Genomic DNA, 18,849 nt, shown 5'->3' on the forward strand with positions numbered 1-18,849 from the left:
TGGATGTGATAATGATTATGTGAATACAATACCAATGGGTTTATAACTTTGTTACCTTGACTAACAAATCACCGCATGAAGCTGTTTCTAACATTCGAAAATCGAAACCGCTATTAATGACATTAATTAAAAAAAATTAGAGTAGCACCACATGAACAAAATGTATAATTTATTTTGTTCTAATAATAGTTTTTCTGTAATTCCTTAATTATTAGTATAAAATCTTTAAATAAGACAATATTGACCGAACTCCAACTTGTTTCGACCCATCACATAAGCTATAGTTCATTTACATATTTCTCTTTTCTTATAATTGGCTTTACTATATCTATAAACCATGGGTTATTATTTAATTTATTCTCTTCACAGTTGCTCATTCCGAATAAATCCAAGAAAGCCCTGTAGATCAATCCAATGCATGATATAATTTTATTTTATTTCTCTCATGTTGCCCCTCCACTCCTTTTGACCTTTTTGATGGTGGGAATGACAACTAGTTATAACATAATAACATCAATCAAGTCAAAGTTCTACATGCCTTCCAGGCTACATTGAATTTAAAGTAAGTAGGGGTAAATTGGGTTGATAAACATTCAAAACCACCCTACAACTCGCAGTAGGCTCCCCTATTACTGTTTCCCAAATCACCTCACCTTCGCCTTAAAATGAATACTCAAGCATCCTTCTTTCTGCCTACCCAACCCCCAAAAAGGAAAGTAAAATGAACGAGAAAATACTTAAATTATCAGTGAGATCATTAGTAAGTACTAGTAAGGAAGCCCTTTCTCAACTAGTGTAATGACTAAGGCAAACTCCAATCATAAAACATTAAAATAATAATTTTTACACATTAAAATGATGCTTTCAATCCAATCACGATGAAATGATGATTTTTAGTGGTCATATATGTTGGTGATTAGGGTTTAGCCCAAACCCTTTATGGTTTAGATTAGGTCTCTTATATAACCTTATTTATATGAGGTTTAACCTCACTATTTATCAATGAAACATTTTATTATATTACAATATATTTTTGGTCTGCATGAAGCTATCCTACACAGTAAAATGGTGTTTTTTAGAGGTTGGTTGAATGAATATAGGAGGCCTCTATTCTTGTGTTATGAGTGATGATTGAAGTTGGTCTAAAAGGTTATATCACAACATTAAATGTGGCGGTAGGAGATGGACAATGGTGGTGACTAAATGTGTTATTCTGTTTTGATTAAATTGGTTCGATTTAGTAGGGTTTTTTTTTATTATCTTAAAGTTAATCATAATCAAACCAAATAAGGATTAGTTGAATTGATTTTTGTTTATTCGGTTTATTTTATTGGTTAAACAGAAAAAATTTACTTATAAAACTAAATATTAAACTAAACGAAAAAAAACACTTACTAAACACTAATACATAAATATTATATTCAGTGTTTCAATGATATGTTGTCTTAAAGTATCATGTAGCCACACAAGTTGTATAGTTGGGTTAATATAGTTTTAATTGTATATGAGAATGAAAGAAATGAACGGATGTTAATTGACATTTTGATTTTTTTAATATAAATTTATATGGCTAATAATTTAATAATTAGTTATGAAAAACTTTTTAATAACTAATATATATATATATATATATATATATATATATATATATATATATATATATATATATATATATATATATAGTTTGTTTGAGTTTTTCGATTTAACCAAAATAATCAAAATTTAACCAAAATCAAAGCGAATAAAGTATCCTATTTAATTAATTAACCAAATTGAATTAACCGAGAACCGAATAACCTAAACTAAATAAACCAAACATCATTTCGTTCGGTTTAATTATTCGGTTTCGCTTTTCTATCACATCCGTAGTGGGTGATAATGTATGATGTTGGCTAGAGAAATTAATCATCATAACAAAATTTAATGTTAATTTTTATTAAAAAAATATAACTGCAAATCGTATACACAAAAAAAAAAATTAACCCACAATATTCATTTAAATGATAGGTTTTAAGCATCTAGGATGAACTTAATAATAATTCGTATATGAAAAATGATTAAATATATACAAAAATAATAATTTATTAGCCTACAAAATTATTTTTACTTATGGTCATGCCCATATTAGAAAAAGGTGGTGTTTTTTCATTATTAGCCTACAAAATTATTTTTACTTATGGTCATGCCCATATTAGAAAAAGGTGGTGTTTTTTCATTATTAGCCTACAAAATTATTTTTACTTATGGTCATGCCCATATTAGAAAAAGGTGGTGTTTTTTTATTTGTGTCTTTCATTGTTTCCTTGGTGGCACATTGGGAGCATTACAAGTCTGTGTACAAGCATTAGGTGTATATAACATTGGTGCAACATAGAATCAGAATATATATATATATATATATATATATATATATATATATATATATATATATATATATATATATATATATATATATATATATATATATATGATTTTTTTATACACACCAACCTATCCCACACACCAAATTAACCTAGTTTGACTTTTATCTAATTTTTTTTTGACAGCTTTTTCTTATTTTAAGGATTTGTATCCAATCAAATTTAAGTTTTTTATCTAATTTTTTTTTAACAACTTTTAAAACTAGGATTTCTTTTAATCTTTTTCATTTTGAGGTTTGGTTGTTTTACGTGGCACCATAGCAGCGTCACATCAATTTTTTTTTTTAAAAAAAAAAGAAAGAACACCATTTATGATTATAAATTCATAATCAATGTTTCCTTATAATGCATACAATTTTTTGTTTAATTGCTACCATTAATTTACTTTTCCCTAAAAAAATTTAAAGTTTATTTGGTTAAATTATTTGAAAAATTATTTCGTGAAGTTGTTAAACTGAATAATTTCTAACCATAGTGATTTTTTAAAATTTAAAAGTTGATATGGTTGTTATAATAATGAATAATTTAACCATAGATTTAAATTTTGAGATCGGAAATTATTGGACATGTGAATTAATTTATATGGCAAGCATTTTCTCATATGACAAGCATTTTTTCAAATATGCTAGCATAATTAGTTTATATGGCAAACATTTTCATATATATATATATATATATATATATATATATATATATATATATATATATATATATATATATATATATATATATATATATATATATATATATATATATATAACAATGTTAGGCATAAACATAGGCTTTAGTGTGGAAACAGATCATAGTGCTACATTTCCCATATGTAGGGTTTGGCACATAGGTAAATGTTACCCATTTTGTAAACTAAACCTTATAGCTTGACAAGAAGGATCACCAAAGGCGGATGCATGCTTTAAGGAATGGGGGCGGTGCCCCCAAGGCCCTAACGCCTCCAAGACTTTTATACAATATTATTTAGTTTATTTATTTTAGTTAAAGTTAACGAGCCCCTCAATGTAGGGATAATGATTTGAAAGAGTAACGAACTTTCGATTTTTTTCATATTTAGTCATTAAACTTTTTTTCGTTATCTGTTTGCCATTGAACTATTAAAACTGTTCACATTTTACCCTTATGACTGGCTGTTACCGGTCATAAGGGTAAAATGTGAACAGTTTCAATAGTTTAGTGGCAAATAGATAACGAAAAAAAGTTTAGTGACTAAATATGAACAAAATCGAAAGTTCGTTTCCCTCTAAAAAGTTCAATGACTAAATGTGAACAAACTTCCTCTTGTATTATGTTTTAGCAAGTTATTTATTTTTGTTAAATTGTAGCAACATTTGTTGATGAAGAAATCTATGAAATAAATAAAAAAAAACAAAACCCTGAAAATATATTTAAAAAAAAACAAAAAACCGAAACCGAAATAAAAAACCAATGGTTTGACATTTTCCAAAATAAAAAATCAAAATTTCCAATCTGATTTTGGTTTTACAAAAAAATGAACCATTCTCACTGATGTGAATTATGACCATTGGTTTGGCATGCGGAATTTGTGACATCTCATGAATACGTAGTTACAACATCGTCTGAACTCGTAATTCATAGTACGGGGTTAGAGTATCATCGCATGAATACGTAGTTACAACATCGCATGAATTCGTAATTCATCACCTACAGGTTATGGGCCTGCTAGTGTTTCCACTGGGTTGTCTAGAATACTCCGTGGTCGCCATCTATACTCTGGTAGATGACTACATCGCCACATTGCCGATTAAGGTTATGGTATCTCCTTTCATCCTACATCACCTATTCATCATCATCTATTTACCTAATTATCATCACCTTTCTATCATCACCTATCTCTCATCATTTTATTTCTTCACATACCAACTATTTCATCTACCCATGTTTCATCCGCAACATATTTGTAGATATAAAATAAATATACCGTTTAAATATTTTAAAACATGTATAAAATCGTTCATCCAGCACAGACAACAAGTATTCAAATAATATGCACACATAGCACGTAATTTATATAAAATACTTCATATCTATGTGTAAGATGAAAGTAACTATATATTCCATAAAAATCCCATAAATGCTTCCTAACTTCAAACCCCAAGGTTTACTCTACTAAAGCTTTATATTCTCGGCTCTCTGGACCTAGAAGGGTCCAGATCTATAAAACAAACTTGCAAGAGGGGTTTGAGGCATTCAAAACCCCAAAAATGAAGTGATTCAAGCCCTAACCCCAAAATGGAATCTACATAATAGGGAAGGAAAAGGGGTTCATATTTGTACCTCAGAATGAAGCTCCTTGCTTGAATAACTCAGAACAATAACCTTACTTGGTCCCTCTTGCTGAAACTCTTCTCCTTTCTTGCAAAATGACACCAAAAAGCTCAAGATAGCTCTTCCTCTCACTCTACACACTCAAGCTCGCTAGGGTTCTCACTTATGGGAAAGGTAGTCGCAATTGAAGGCCATAAGTGCCTTTAAATATGGCTCGGGCCCAAAGATTTAGGGTTTCTGCCAACAGTGCGGACTCGTCGAGTCGCCTCACCGATTCGTCGAGTCCATTCATTAATCTGAGGCATCAGTTGCGACCTTACTCGACGAGTTGAGGCGTCAACTCGTCGAGTCTCTCTTCTTAACTCAAAAGAAAAATACTTAAATTATGATACCTGGAAATTCGGATGTTACATTTTGTTTTTTTATTTCATAGATTTCTTCATCAATAAATGTTGCTACAATTAAACAAAATAAATAATTTGCTAAAACATAGTACAATATGAAGTTTGTTCACATTTAGTCATTGAACTTTTTAGAGGGAAACGAACTTTCGATTTTGTTCACATTTAGTCACTAAACTTTTTCCGTTATCTATTTGCCACTAAATTATTGAAACTGTTCACATTTTACCCTTATGACCGGTAACAGCCGATTATAAGGGTAAAATGTGAACAGTTTCAATAGTTCAATGGCAAATAGATAACGAAAAAAAGTTTAGTGACTAAATGTGAACAAAGTCGAAAGTTCGTTACCCTTTCAAGTCATTATCCCCTCAATGTATTGTTCTTTGAATTTACAAAGGGTCTGGGCTAATTTTAAGATGACATGATCTTATAAAAATTCGTGACACTTCATTTATAGTAATTTTTTTTGAACCCGTAAATATACTAACGAAAAAGAACTCCCTAACAAGAAACTAGGCAAGTCACACAACAAGAGTGCACTTGAGGGTGTTGATTTGTTTCTTCTCTCCTGTTTGTTTTAGTTATATAGGGTTATTTCCATTTAAGTTATTCACATTTGCATTAAGATTACAAATATCTTTTAAAGTTTTATTTATATGGTTATTGCAATTTTTTAAGTAATACTCCACAAAAATAAAACTTATTCCGTTTTTTGAACTTGTTCACAACTAATATTTTTAATGCAGATTCAATCAATTTATTTGTTTGATAAATGTTTTTATTTATAAATTTGAGTCCATTATCATTTATAAGATGCATCGTTATTTTGATGAATACATGTCATTTATACATTGTTGTTTCATAAATTTTTTAAATTTTATAAATATCTATAATTTCATAAATATTAATAATATTCAATATCAACGAGAAGGTATAAAATCAAAAAAAGACTGTCACTAATATTTAAGACTATTTTTACTTGATTCGATAATATTATTGATGTCGTGTCCCAACAAAACCAAATCTTGGTTACACATATATGCATTTCTCAAAAATCAAAGGGATGATGATTTATAAAGGGGTAATATACTTTTAATTTGTACATATTTTATTATTGAGTTTTTTTTTTTTTCTTTTTTTATTCTCTCCACATTTGACCATTTAACTTGTATTTTTGTCTACATTTAGCCTTTAAAACCGGCTACTTTATGTTAAGCCGGAAAATAACTTAATACAATAGTATATTTTTCAGTTTGTACATATTTAATCCCTAATGTTTATGTTAAGCCAGAAAATAACTTAATACAATGGTATATTTTTCAGTTTGTACATATTTAATCCCTAATGTTTTTGTGTACATTTAGTCTTCAAATTTTACTCACGACATTCTTAATGGGGTGTTCTCATATGTGGCTCCCCTTTCGTTTATATTAGTCCTAATTCACAAATCGGTCAAATATTGTTGGTGCCTTAGTTTTCTCGAAGCAGAAGATGTATTTGTCTTCGGTTGCATCTATCTTCATAGCACACAATGAGAACTTTTGTGATTTTTTCCTCCTAACTCGAGTTTTGTACTTCCAAGACAAAAAAAAGACATTATGAATTTGCATTTCTAAGATAAAAGCACACTGGCAAAAAGTTTCTATTTATCTCTATAATAGACAACGAGATTCTTTGTGATTGTTTTCTCCTAACTCAAATAATAAGACATATGTGTATGGTTGTAACGTCTAATCCCTACATACATATGTTTTATAATAAAATGCATCTAATAATGAAGGCTATTAAAAGTATCACCCGTAAACTTAAATATGGAAGCCTAAAGATAATAGAACGTAAGTACATTCAGTGATGCTACATATGTCGGAAAGTGGGATTGATATTATTTAGTTAAATAAGATCATCCGGTATGGACAACATGACCGCCTTCATGGTTAAGCTGGATCACGACCACGGCCGTGCACACCATCCCGGCCAGTCGTGGTTCATGGTTCTCGTGGTGGTTCGTTGTGCGTATCACGAATTGAAACGAAGAAGGCTGTGTTTGCAACGACTATATTTTCATTTGTAATGTGTGTGTGTGTGTGTGCGTGTGTGTGTATGTGTGTGTGTGTATATATATATATATATACATATATATATGAGAAAAGTGAATATACCCTTAAGAGTATATAAGTTTAGGTACCCAAACTCATTATACGACGTCGTTTTATATCATATAATACATTCTAATTGTCCAATGTTCTTATAATTTAACTTCTAACTTGATTTACTTCCATGATTTTTATATATTACACATTTGTCTTCCTCTTACATAATTTTCATTTTAAAGTACAATATATATATATATATATATATATATATATATATATATATATATATATATATATATAATCTAGTAGGTGTTCTACAAAAAGATGTGATATCAGAGAAATATAATAGTGAAATTTCGAAAATCTTGAAAGTAAATCAAGTTAGGGTTAAAGTTTAAAAAAATTATAATGAATATATCAAACAAAACGACGTATTATGATGTGTTTGGGTACGTAAGCTTATATACCCTTAAGGGTATATTCACTTTTCCATATATATATATATATATATATATATATATATATATATATATATATATATATATATATATATATATATATATATATATATATATTACATTTCAAACATATTAAACCTCTTCTATAAATAACACATTTTCTATTATATATTCACACAATTTCTTCTTTCTTTTCCCACAATCACACACTTGTTTTGCATTCATTCAAAATCAATGGCTCCTAAAAGAATGAATTGGTCAGAAATTGAAGAAGAAAACTTAGTACGAGCATGGGTAGCGGCTTCAGGAGACCCAGATGCTATAACACATCCCAATTTTTGGGTAAAAGTTGGAAACGTTTTTCATGATTTAATGGGTTGCCGAAGTTTTAGCTTGATGAAATCTGTTTGAAGTTTTGCGATATAAGAGTTAAATGCCTTGAATTCAATGGTATTTTTAACTTTGTTATAAACAAAGTAGACGAAAATGACCCGTTTGCTATAGCGTTGCACCAATATGAAGATACGAAACACACAACGTTTAAACACGTCAAAGCTTGACGAAAATTGAGAGTGCCCAAAATTTAGTAATTAAAAATAAAGTTTAAAAACTAGTTAAAGTTGTTTGTGGTTGTATTTTTATGTCTTTTTATTTTTTATTTTATGTTGTGTATTTTAAATTAATGTAATTTTTGTTTCACTAAATAAAAAACTAGTTTAAAAAACATATGTTTTATTGTGTTTTTGAATTATATTTAATTAAAAAAATATGTTGTATTGTATTTTTGAATTAAATTTAATTAAAAAATAAGATGAAGTGGTGTATTAGTAATAGATATCCCATGATTAGTGGTAGAAAGTATGATGATAATGTAATAGATATCCCATGATTAGTGGTAGAAAGTATGATGATAATGTAACATCCGCACTTAGTGATAGGTATAAAACACGGCCTAATATGAATTGATTTGTACAAATTTTTTTTTCTTACTTTCTTAGTGAATAATACCTTATACCCGGGAACATTTTTACCAAACAAACACTTTCTATTTGATGGAAGACAGCTGGCAGATAAGTAATAGGGAATTCCAAATTATTTTCATTAAGCGTGCTAGTTTTTGAGAATTATTTGACACCCAATCAAGTAGCGCTCCCATATTTTTAACAATAAAATATCTTTATCATAGGCACACCACTTTCGTCTAATTTTGTCTAGTTTCGACGACTTCTCCTTAGAAATTCCTACCGGACACTTTTTAGAAATACAATCTGCACTCACAATAAATCCAAAAAACAACAACATTCTTCCCATAAAGTTGCAGTTTTTTAAGTTGGTGTAAAGCTTGTTTCTTTGCAAAGTTGTTAGTACCTCTTTTAAGTGCATGTGAAAATTTTGAATTTACTCTTAATATAAGATTGTAATGGAATGAATTATATTGTAGATGTTACAAAATAGAAATGAAAAAAGTAAAAAGAGGAGATACATTACATATCTAGAGACTAGAGTTAGAGTGGTGACTTTGCTGGTGTACCCGGTTCTCGTGGATACTTGTTGGGGGTGGGCCGATGTTTTAAACATATGATTGCAGTTCTTTGTCCATATGGGCTGTGTGAATTCACTGTTTTGTTTTCTCACAGAATATTGATATTAATATTAAAAGGAATCAGTAGGAATTGAGACACAAAACATATAAGTCAAATACCATTGCATGTTTGTAACAAGGAAGCGCCCATCAAAGAAATTGCTCTCTTGCCTCTTTCAACTTCTTCCTATTGTTTGACCAAAAAAAATATTATTAAATATTTGAGAAAGGAGCTCATAGACATTTAACAATTTTAGTTCCATATTAACTATTTACTAACAGGAAGTTTGTTCATCACCAAATCTTCTAGTTATAAATCTAACATCGAATAGATATTATTTACCATGAAGCAAGGGATGTATATCAGAAGAGAAAGAGCAAAAGATGATAAGAGAGGAAGTAAATAAAATTAAACATGTACCTGAGGAGCATGACCTTTTGCAGCAACAAACAAGCCACCAACACGAACAAGGGGAAGACAGTATTCAGCTTGGTTTACAAAGACCAAAAGGAGGTTTAATTACATGAACAATTCAAAGATTTCTAGAATATGTGGTTGTATTAAGTGTACCTAATATCCTCATTTCTGCAACAGCTCTTGCCACAGCAACATCAAACACCTCTCTAAATTCTTGATTTTGTCCCACATCCTGCCCTATTAAAATTATTTACAATGTTATCGCCATTTTACGAATTCAAACATGTCCTTGTATGTAGCACAAGTTTGTGAAAAACAAGCACAAAACATAAGATTAAAAGGTGCATTTCTAATTGAGGAACAGGTTAGGAGCTTGAGGTTGTTGCTATTTGCTAAATTGGAAGTACTAATTCAATGAAAATGGTAAACTTGTTTCATGTTAGAGCAATCAGTTCCATGAAAATGAGAAAACACAGATAACGGAATTGCTTGATTGATTTGCCGAAAAGAATACCTCTGCTCTTCCTCTAATAATCTTCACATTAGATAAACCAATCAAGCCAACTGCATGCTCTAGGAAAATGCAGCGCTTGTTTAATGACTCCAAAAGTGTCACTTCCCAACCTAGAGAATGAAAGAGATGTTACCCACAAAGAAGATCAAGAAAAAGTTGAGAGCTGAAATTTGATGGAATACGTCCTTTTATCCATTATGTAAGCCCACAAAGAAGATCAAGAAAAGTTTGAGATGTGGTTTACCAGGGCAAGCAATGGCTAATATCAATCCAGGAAGTCCCGCGCCACTTCCCACGTCTACAAGATTGAGGTTTTCAAATGAAGATTCACAATGCGAAATATATGAGCTCTGAATTGGGGGTATAATCGAAAGAGAATCCTCAATGTGTCTATCCATAACATCACTTGCCTCTTTAACCGCAGTAAGATTCATCTTCTACAAACCAGTAACCCAAAAAGAGAAAATTATCAATTACCACTTTGTATAAAAGCTTAATCTGAATACTAAAGTTAAGTCGAGAATTATAAAGACGGTGACATGTTTAACCTGGTTCCAATCGAGAAGAGCATCGATATAGAGCTGGACTTGTTGTTTCTGTAGAGGATTTAGGGTGTCGAAGTGGGAGGCATTGACGATTGAGGATTTTGTCGATGCAAATCTTCTGGTTGTGACCGTTGGTTTGAGATTCGAAGCGCGCTCAATGTGTTTGATGAAAGTCCCCAAAGATAGGGAGACAGGGAAATTGAAGACTCTGTTCCGCAATAGCACCATCTAGGCGGCGTAATAGATCCGGTATACGAAGTTCGAATAATGAAATCCTTTGAACAGGCTTAAAAATCTCTATTTTATTTTTATTTATACCCAAAAAAAAAAAAACATTAAAACCAAAATTGTTAGAAGCTTTCCATCTTGAATATTCAACATGGCTTATTCATGAATAGGCCTGACAATCGTGTCGTGTTTGGGTTTGGGTTCACGTGTCGCGGGTTGACGTGTCAAAATATGCCAACCCAAACACGACCCATTCAAATATACAAGTCACGGGTTAGCAGGTCACGGGTTGACGGGTTTGGAAGATAAACCCATATATGACCCGCCAACCCATTTATTTATATGGGTTCATAGGTCAACGGGTTCATGAGTCAGATTTGGGTTTGTGAGTTAGGTTACGACTTACGACCTTAGGTCATCCACTACGAGTCAAAATGTTAAAACAGTCAAATGGTCTATGAATCAATGATATATATTATATAATACTTATTAAATATTAATACTTGATACATAAATATATTTAAAAATAAAATATATTTTTTATTAAAAATATAAACGGGTTGACGGGTCAACCAATTTATTTTTTAAGAAACCCATATATGACCCGTTTAATAAATGAGTCGGCGGGTTGATGGGTTAGCGGGTTGGCGGGTTGAAAAACTCAACCCAAACCTATTTATTTTGTGTCGTGTCGTAGGTCGTGTCGAGAATTGTCAGCCCTATTCATGAACACTATTCGTCAATTTAAACACAAATAAACCCACTAATGGCATTTTACACATTTGGAGGCCCAAAAATGTCTAGCTCCAAATAACAAGTGTTGATTGTTGAACCCTTTAATTTTTTCCATATTAGTATTTACGTAGTAATGCATTGGACACCATATTAATTTTAATTGAATGATATAAAATCTCTGCAATCATAATTTTTAAGTAATTCCGATGATATACTTCGCCACATATTTAATTCCTTATTGTAAAATAAATATTACAAACTCTTATGGTCAGTAAAGTATTTATATTTTGTTCCATTTCCATAAAAATAATGTTGTCAAATCTTCAAAGTTCACACAATCGTGGCCAACTGCAAATCACGCATCAAACATTTCACCATGTCGAGTTTTAAATAATGAGACACATAAGTTATCAATCAATTCGATCATGTTGTATAAGAACAAAACTTAAACTTGTGTCGGGTGAATCATCCCTAATAAATGAAAATAATTTTGTAACTTGTCAATCTTTTATGAGTTTTGGCACATGTCATTTTGTGATATTTTTGAAATAAATATTATCTACTTGTTAATTTCTTGTTTGTTTCGATTTTTAAAATTAAAGTTATATACGTATATATGTAAAGTATTAAATATAATATATCTACCCTAATAAATAAGAATGATTTTGCCACATGTCCTTCTCTCATTCAATTTGTCACATGTCATTTTGTCATAATTTAGAGATATATTTATTTTCCACTCGTCATTTATTTCATTTTCCATTTCTAATATATTATTAATTAGTTTCCATAAATTAAACCTACCATAATGATATTAATTTCAAATTTTAAATTTTAAATTTCAATTTAAATTTCAAATAAATTTACAGTTTAAACCTTTGTGTTTAACATTTTGTTATAATTAACTTGTTTAGTATACGGGTCTGATAACTAAACAATAATATTAATTAATTTATTTTTTGCATGTTTTTTTTTTCATAATTTTTATTTATTTAAAGTTTCGAATTCAAATAAACTTCTCATTTAATCGTTTCTATTTAACATTTTGTTTTAATCAACCCGTATTAAATATAATATATATGATATTAAATTGCAATGAATATGTTTCTTCCTTTCTTATTTTAATGTTTTACATTAAAAAATATTTACTGTTTACAATTTAATTTTTAATTTTTTTTAATTAACTCATTTAATACATAAGTCTTACACCTAGTTAATAAAATAAAAACAACAAAAAAAAGTCCTCTCAATAAGAGCAACAACTTAATGTTTCACAATGCTTATTTTTTTAAGTCGCCAAAAGGTTTTATTTTTCCCATTTCAAGTAAATCAACTCCCTTGCAATGACACATCCATTTTCAAAAAGTTTTATTTAAATTTTAATAGTAGCCTCAAAACTCAAAAGTTGATGAAAACAATATCAATAACAATATGAAATGCAGAATTAAAATGACTAACAATAAGTCAAATACACTTTCTCTTTGATGAGAACAATATCATTCTAAAGTCTTTTGGTTTGTTTACTCATTTTTTATCTGATTTTTCAATTAAATATTTGAAGTGGATCAAGAGGCATTTTCATTTTCGAGGTGAAAGGTATGTTTCTAATTAGAATGACAGATATTGGCAATTTGAATGATACTTTTTTCCTTTTCATATTTCAAGATTAATAAAATGACAATATTTTCTTTTTATGCTACATCTCGAAAAAAAATTCTTAACTTCAAATCCATTTTCTCCTAGTTTAAAAGTATGATATAAAATATATGTAACATTCTAAAATTCTTGAAAAATTTAAACTTTTTAAACAAACCCAAAACCATCATTGTTTACAAACTGTTTTCCAAAATAAGTTTCACATCAGAGAAATCCCAAAATCATAAAACAAAAACATGAGGAGGTGCACGATCACGTCTTCGCCTTGCCGCAATCCTCTGAGGTACCTGAAACACAATCCAAAATTGTAAGCCCAAAACTTATTGAATTTCCCCCAAAATACCACCACACACATAATCATAAATATCACCACAACAGCACGCATATAGAACCTTCACATATCTGGACCGTCGCACCGGGCCTTTAGCCTATTTGGACCGTTCTCCGGGCCTTCGGCCTGACTGGTCCGCCTCGCAGGACAGTCTATCCGGGTCGCCCTAGGTCTATTGACCTTCAGTACAAAGCATGACCGCCTCAACCCAACCACACACATGTCAACATATACATAACTCATAAACATATAATCAATCAACAGACAAACACAAATCATACAAATCAATAAGCATAACATTATCCTATCTACCAGGATACAGATCTAACAGATCACTATAATACTCAATCATGCAATAAACATGATACTCATTCCAAAAGGGCCGAACTTAGTGCCTTCGACCCGACAAGTATAGTGAGGAACACTCACCTCACAAAGCCAAACTGTGCTGAAACCTCCGACTGCTAACCCACGTAAAATCCCAAAGTGTCATAGAAAAAAACATCCAATTAACAATTGGAATACCCTTCATGACTAAGGGCCCAAACATAGGGTAATTTTCCATTTTACCCTTTCCCTAATTGGGCCAAAGCCTGAGTCCAAATCTTAATCAAAAAGGCCCAGATGACTTTAAGGCCTATACTTGGCCAAATTTTCCAAATTGGGCCCAACTCCTTATTGGGCCTTATCCTAAGGTCCAACTCTCAAATCAACCCCAAACACTCATACCCAGAAGTCCAAAGAGGGCCAAAGCATTCAAGCCCAAAAGATGGTCCAATATCCGAAGCCCAAAGTCCGAAGTCCAAATAGAAGGTGTATGCGGGGCGTAACCCTTCGGTACGTTGGGCGTACACCGCCTCGCATTGACCACCATCGGGGTGGTTGACTCAGTACGCGAGGCGTACCCTCACATGTCTTAAAATCCTTATAAGTGCTTAATGGATTAAGCACCTAAGCTCAAACTTTTCAGATCCTTGACTCCAAGTACTCTAGAACCATAAAGTATCAAACTTTAAGACTTTTGTCCTCCAAAAAGGGCTTAATACATGGTCTTAATCCATTAAGACCTCCTACAAAGAAAAATGGGCCAAACTAGCTAAAGGGACCTCATTTTTATGCCTTACGACCCATTCTAGGGTTTGAAAGGACAACGCAGCACGTCCAAAACAAAGCATGCACAATATTGAGACTCTTGGGACAAGAAGAATACCAAAAAGCAACCAAAACAGGATCTAAAAAATCCAAGCATAAAGGTAGAAGCTTTATACCTTCTGGAGCTTCCTAAGAAGATGATAATCCCAAATCTACAAGCTTGCTTCCTTCCTTGACTTATTTGATGCACTATCTTCTCCTTTTGGTACACAAAATCACATTATAAGCTCAAGATGCTCACTTATGGGGGTTAGTGTTCTCTCAAAACGGATAGAGGACTTGGAGGTTGAAAGAGTGATTCAAAATGATCCATAATGGTGCTTAAATACTCCACAAACCCTAAAAATTAGGGGTTCACCTGGATACGCGTACGCCCTGTGTACATATGTGTACGCCCAACGTACAGCGAAAGCTCCCAAGAATTACCAATTTGCCACTAGGGCTTCCTAGGGCTAAATCTAACCAATTTCAAGGACCAAAATGACATATATAATTACCAAAGGAAGGATTTGAAAATACATGAAAACCCAGGATGTTACAAAATATATATATATATATATATATATATATATATATATATATATATATATATGTCACATATTTCGTCCAATTTTATACTTGATTTTAAATAAATCGAAGGAAAACACATTGTAATTTCCTTCTGTTTCACCTTAAGAACAATCACATATTTGGTCCAATTCTCTCTCTCTCTCTCTCTCGCTCTTTCTTTCTCTTTCTCCCTCTCTCTCTCTCACACACACACACACACATATATATATATATATATACATATATGTATGTATATAATATTTATATATAATATTTATTAATATTTTCAAAATAAACTAGGTAGTAGGAGAGTATCTAAGCTCAAATAGTAGATGCATAAGACAATAATTGCAAAAAAGAGTGAGCATTTGGATTGAACCGTACCGGATTGGCTCTTGGACTAGACTGATTTGACAAAAAATTGGTGGACTTTGGACCGAACTTGTTGAGGCTTACCGGGTCCAAGTCCAAGTTCGGGTTTTTGGTTCTTGTACCCATTAGACCGATACAAATTTAGATGCATACGGTACAACTCGTTGAGGCCTACCGAAAGTTAATTTATCTATTACGAGGCTTAAAATGAACATATAACCAAAAAACGAGAAAATTATAGTTTAAACAAATAGCCGAAAAGTTGAAAATTCCAGCTTTGACATTCCAACTTCAGAGGACTATAAGTCATTGAATATAAAACCAAAAATAATTTTATAAAGTTTATAAAACTTATAAAACTTTAGTAAAATCAAGTTTGTGAACTTTTGATATTTAAAATGGGCATCATCTTCATTCTTGTTACATTATACTAAAAATAAAATATTTCTAAAAATAATCTATTACTTACAAAAATAAACAAAATGAAAACCATCTATTTAGTTATTATATACCATATGAATAAATAAATATTAGAACCATTTTAACAAATCAACACAAACAACGCCACAAAAGGCTCATCGCTAGTTTATGGACACACACACACACACACACACACACACACACACACACACACACATATATATATATATATATATATATATATATATATATATATATATAGGTAACTTTAACATAGAACCAAAATAACTCATAGAACCATATAAAAATTACCAATGTTCATAACTGAACATACATGCTCATCAATGAACATATGTATGTTTAGTTTTGAATACACAAAATGATTAGAAATGAACATAGCTATTTTTATCTGGTTCTATAGTTCCATGAGTTTTACTTGGTTCTAGATTTATCCGTCATATATATATATATATATATATATATATATATATATATATATATATATATATATATATATATATATATATATACACACACTAACAATTATATAAAAAAACACTTTGTTTTTCTAAGACAACTTTGGTGACAAAATATACATGTAAACTTTTGTCACTAAAAAAACAATTATAAAGTTGTCATAAAAAATATGTATGTATTTTATTACCAAAAGAAAACCATTCATGTTTTCCAAAAACAAATATTATACCAAATAATCTAATAATCTAACCAAGCTTTAGAAAATGGCTCTGATACCAATTGTTGGTTTTATTCAAAATCGTTTTTCCAAAAAACGCTACAAACAACAACAAAAGCTTTAAAAATAGTATAAACCTAAAACTCTTTTTAACCCACCAAAGATCATTTTGTAATCATGGAAAGATTAAATCAACCATAAAAGAAAAATGTTACAACCTTTGATGTTACAATTGAGAAATTCCCGTCACCAGTCGTCACTAGAGATTAGCATCAACCAATGATAACAGTTGAACTTTTCATATTGAAGTAAAAATATGATCAGTTAGATAATAATAAAAAGGTCAAAATGAGTGACCAAAAAGTTATATAATTTTTTTATGATGGTTAGTGTATTTGTAAAGTATACAACAAAGTGATCCCAAGGATATAAGCATTGCAAGAATCTGATTCCGATTAGAGGAGTTATGATTTTATAAAAGATAAAAATCAACCGCGTTAATAACACTATTAATGTCAAAATTGCACAAAGAAATCGGTTGAGTTTCGGCTAACGTCACAAAAAGAAAAATCATAGTAACTTGAGAGATAAGGACTTTAGAAGGTAAATGTCAAAAAACAGAGTTTGTATCAAGGAGATACGATTTTTAGAAAAATAAAAAATACAAGTTATAAATGAAAGTTAAAATTTGGCAACACAACCCTAAAGAAAGTTTTAGTACTAGTAGAGAGCTACACACACACACACACACATATATATATATATATATATATATATATATATATATATATATATATATATATAAAGATGGTAAGAAACAAGATTTATATAAGAAAGATATGAATTTTCATAAAAGATTTAGAGGTGCATGCCAAGAACGTGCCATGCTCGCCGCGCACGCCTGGCACCTAGATTCGTTAAGATTAGGGAGACGCGGACCATCAGAAGTGTGACACGTGGCAAGATCTAGATGAAGCCACGAAGCAAGTGTACGTCACGCATGAAGTGCATCGCGTGCACAATCACTATAAATAGAGATGCTCACTTGCTGATTTTCTCATAGCAAACACTCTCTCTATATTTCTCAAACTTTTTCGAAAGTCCTCTCAGTGATGTGAAGCTTTGGATGCAATAACTTGGATGCTTCAGAATACGCTACTAGAGTGAGTTCACAACCCCAATTTCACTTTTTTACATGTTTTATCGGGGGGGGGGGGGGATACATGTTTATGAAATTGCTTTATCATAATGTATTTATATCGATAAATATCAATCGATTTATAAAGCTAGAAACTGTAGGATAATGTAGCTATAAATATTATACCTAGTTGTAAGCCATGATATTATCCATAAGAGTTATGATGTCCAATAGTATATGAATAGATAATAGTTGGATGTTATAATGGCCAAATCCCTAGGATAACATAATACCTAGAAGTTATGTTGGTCAAATATAGAGATATACACTGTACCTAATCGTTACTCTGCCCAAACATACTATTTTCAAATAACCATAATTAGAATATAATTCAGGTCCTTCTAAGACAATGTCTTCATCCACATCTGAACTTGACCAGAGCCAGAATGAATTGTGCCAACAATGGGTATGTCTTCATCTAAAATACCCGAGGATTCAGGAAGAATTTCCTCTATGACACAATAGTTAGTAAGTTCACGAAGTCTACCGAAGTAACACTGGATGTCTTCGGGATATGTCTTACTGTTAACTAGGAATTGAAAAGGTTTATCCGGTGGGATATATGGATGATCAACATTGAATCGGGGAGAGCAAGACTCATCGGTTGAGTATCCATTGGACCATCCCCAATTATATGTGTTGTCTACAGTCCCATTGTTAACAAGATTCTCAATCGCTTCACTTTCATTAAAGAGTTTTTCAATTAATAGATTCAAACGTACAATCTTTTTTCGGGCTAAAGCCCGTTGATTTAAAGCAATATCTAATTGAGTTTCATT

The 18,849-nt window shown here is 30.9% G+C and overlaps 1 protein-coding gene across 1 annotated transcript; it reads right to left on the bottom strand.

The window, feature by feature from the left end:
- Positions 1-9,060: 9,060 nt before the first annotated feature.
- Positions 9,061-11,013, bottom strand: LOC145102477 (S-adenosyl-L-methionine-dependent methyltransferases superfamily protein). Its single transcript, XM_079039874.1, has 7 exons — positions 10,739-11,013; positions 10,435-10,627; positions 10,191-10,300; positions 9,830-9,908; positions 9,680-9,747; positions 9,379-9,445; positions 9,061-9,294 (listed from the first exon to the last, which is right to left on the bottom strand). Exons 1-7 carry the CDS (start codon positions 10,961-10,963, stop codon positions 9,182-9,184), a joined length of 855 nt encoding a protein of 284 aa, XP_078896000.1. The 5' UTR covers positions 10,964-11,013; the 3' UTR covers positions 9,061-9,181.
- Between the last annotated feature and the right edge of the window lie 7,836 nt (positions 11,014-18,849).

The sequence above is a fragment of the Lactuca serriola genome, chromosome 4 (assembly GCF_051521515.1).
Source record: "Lactuca serriola cultivar US96UC23 chromosome 4, Lser_US96UC23_V15, whole genome shotgun sequence".
Classification (NCBI taxonomy): domain Eukaryota; kingdom Viridiplantae; phylum Streptophyta; class Magnoliopsida; order Asterales; family Asteraceae; genus Lactuca; species Lactuca serriola.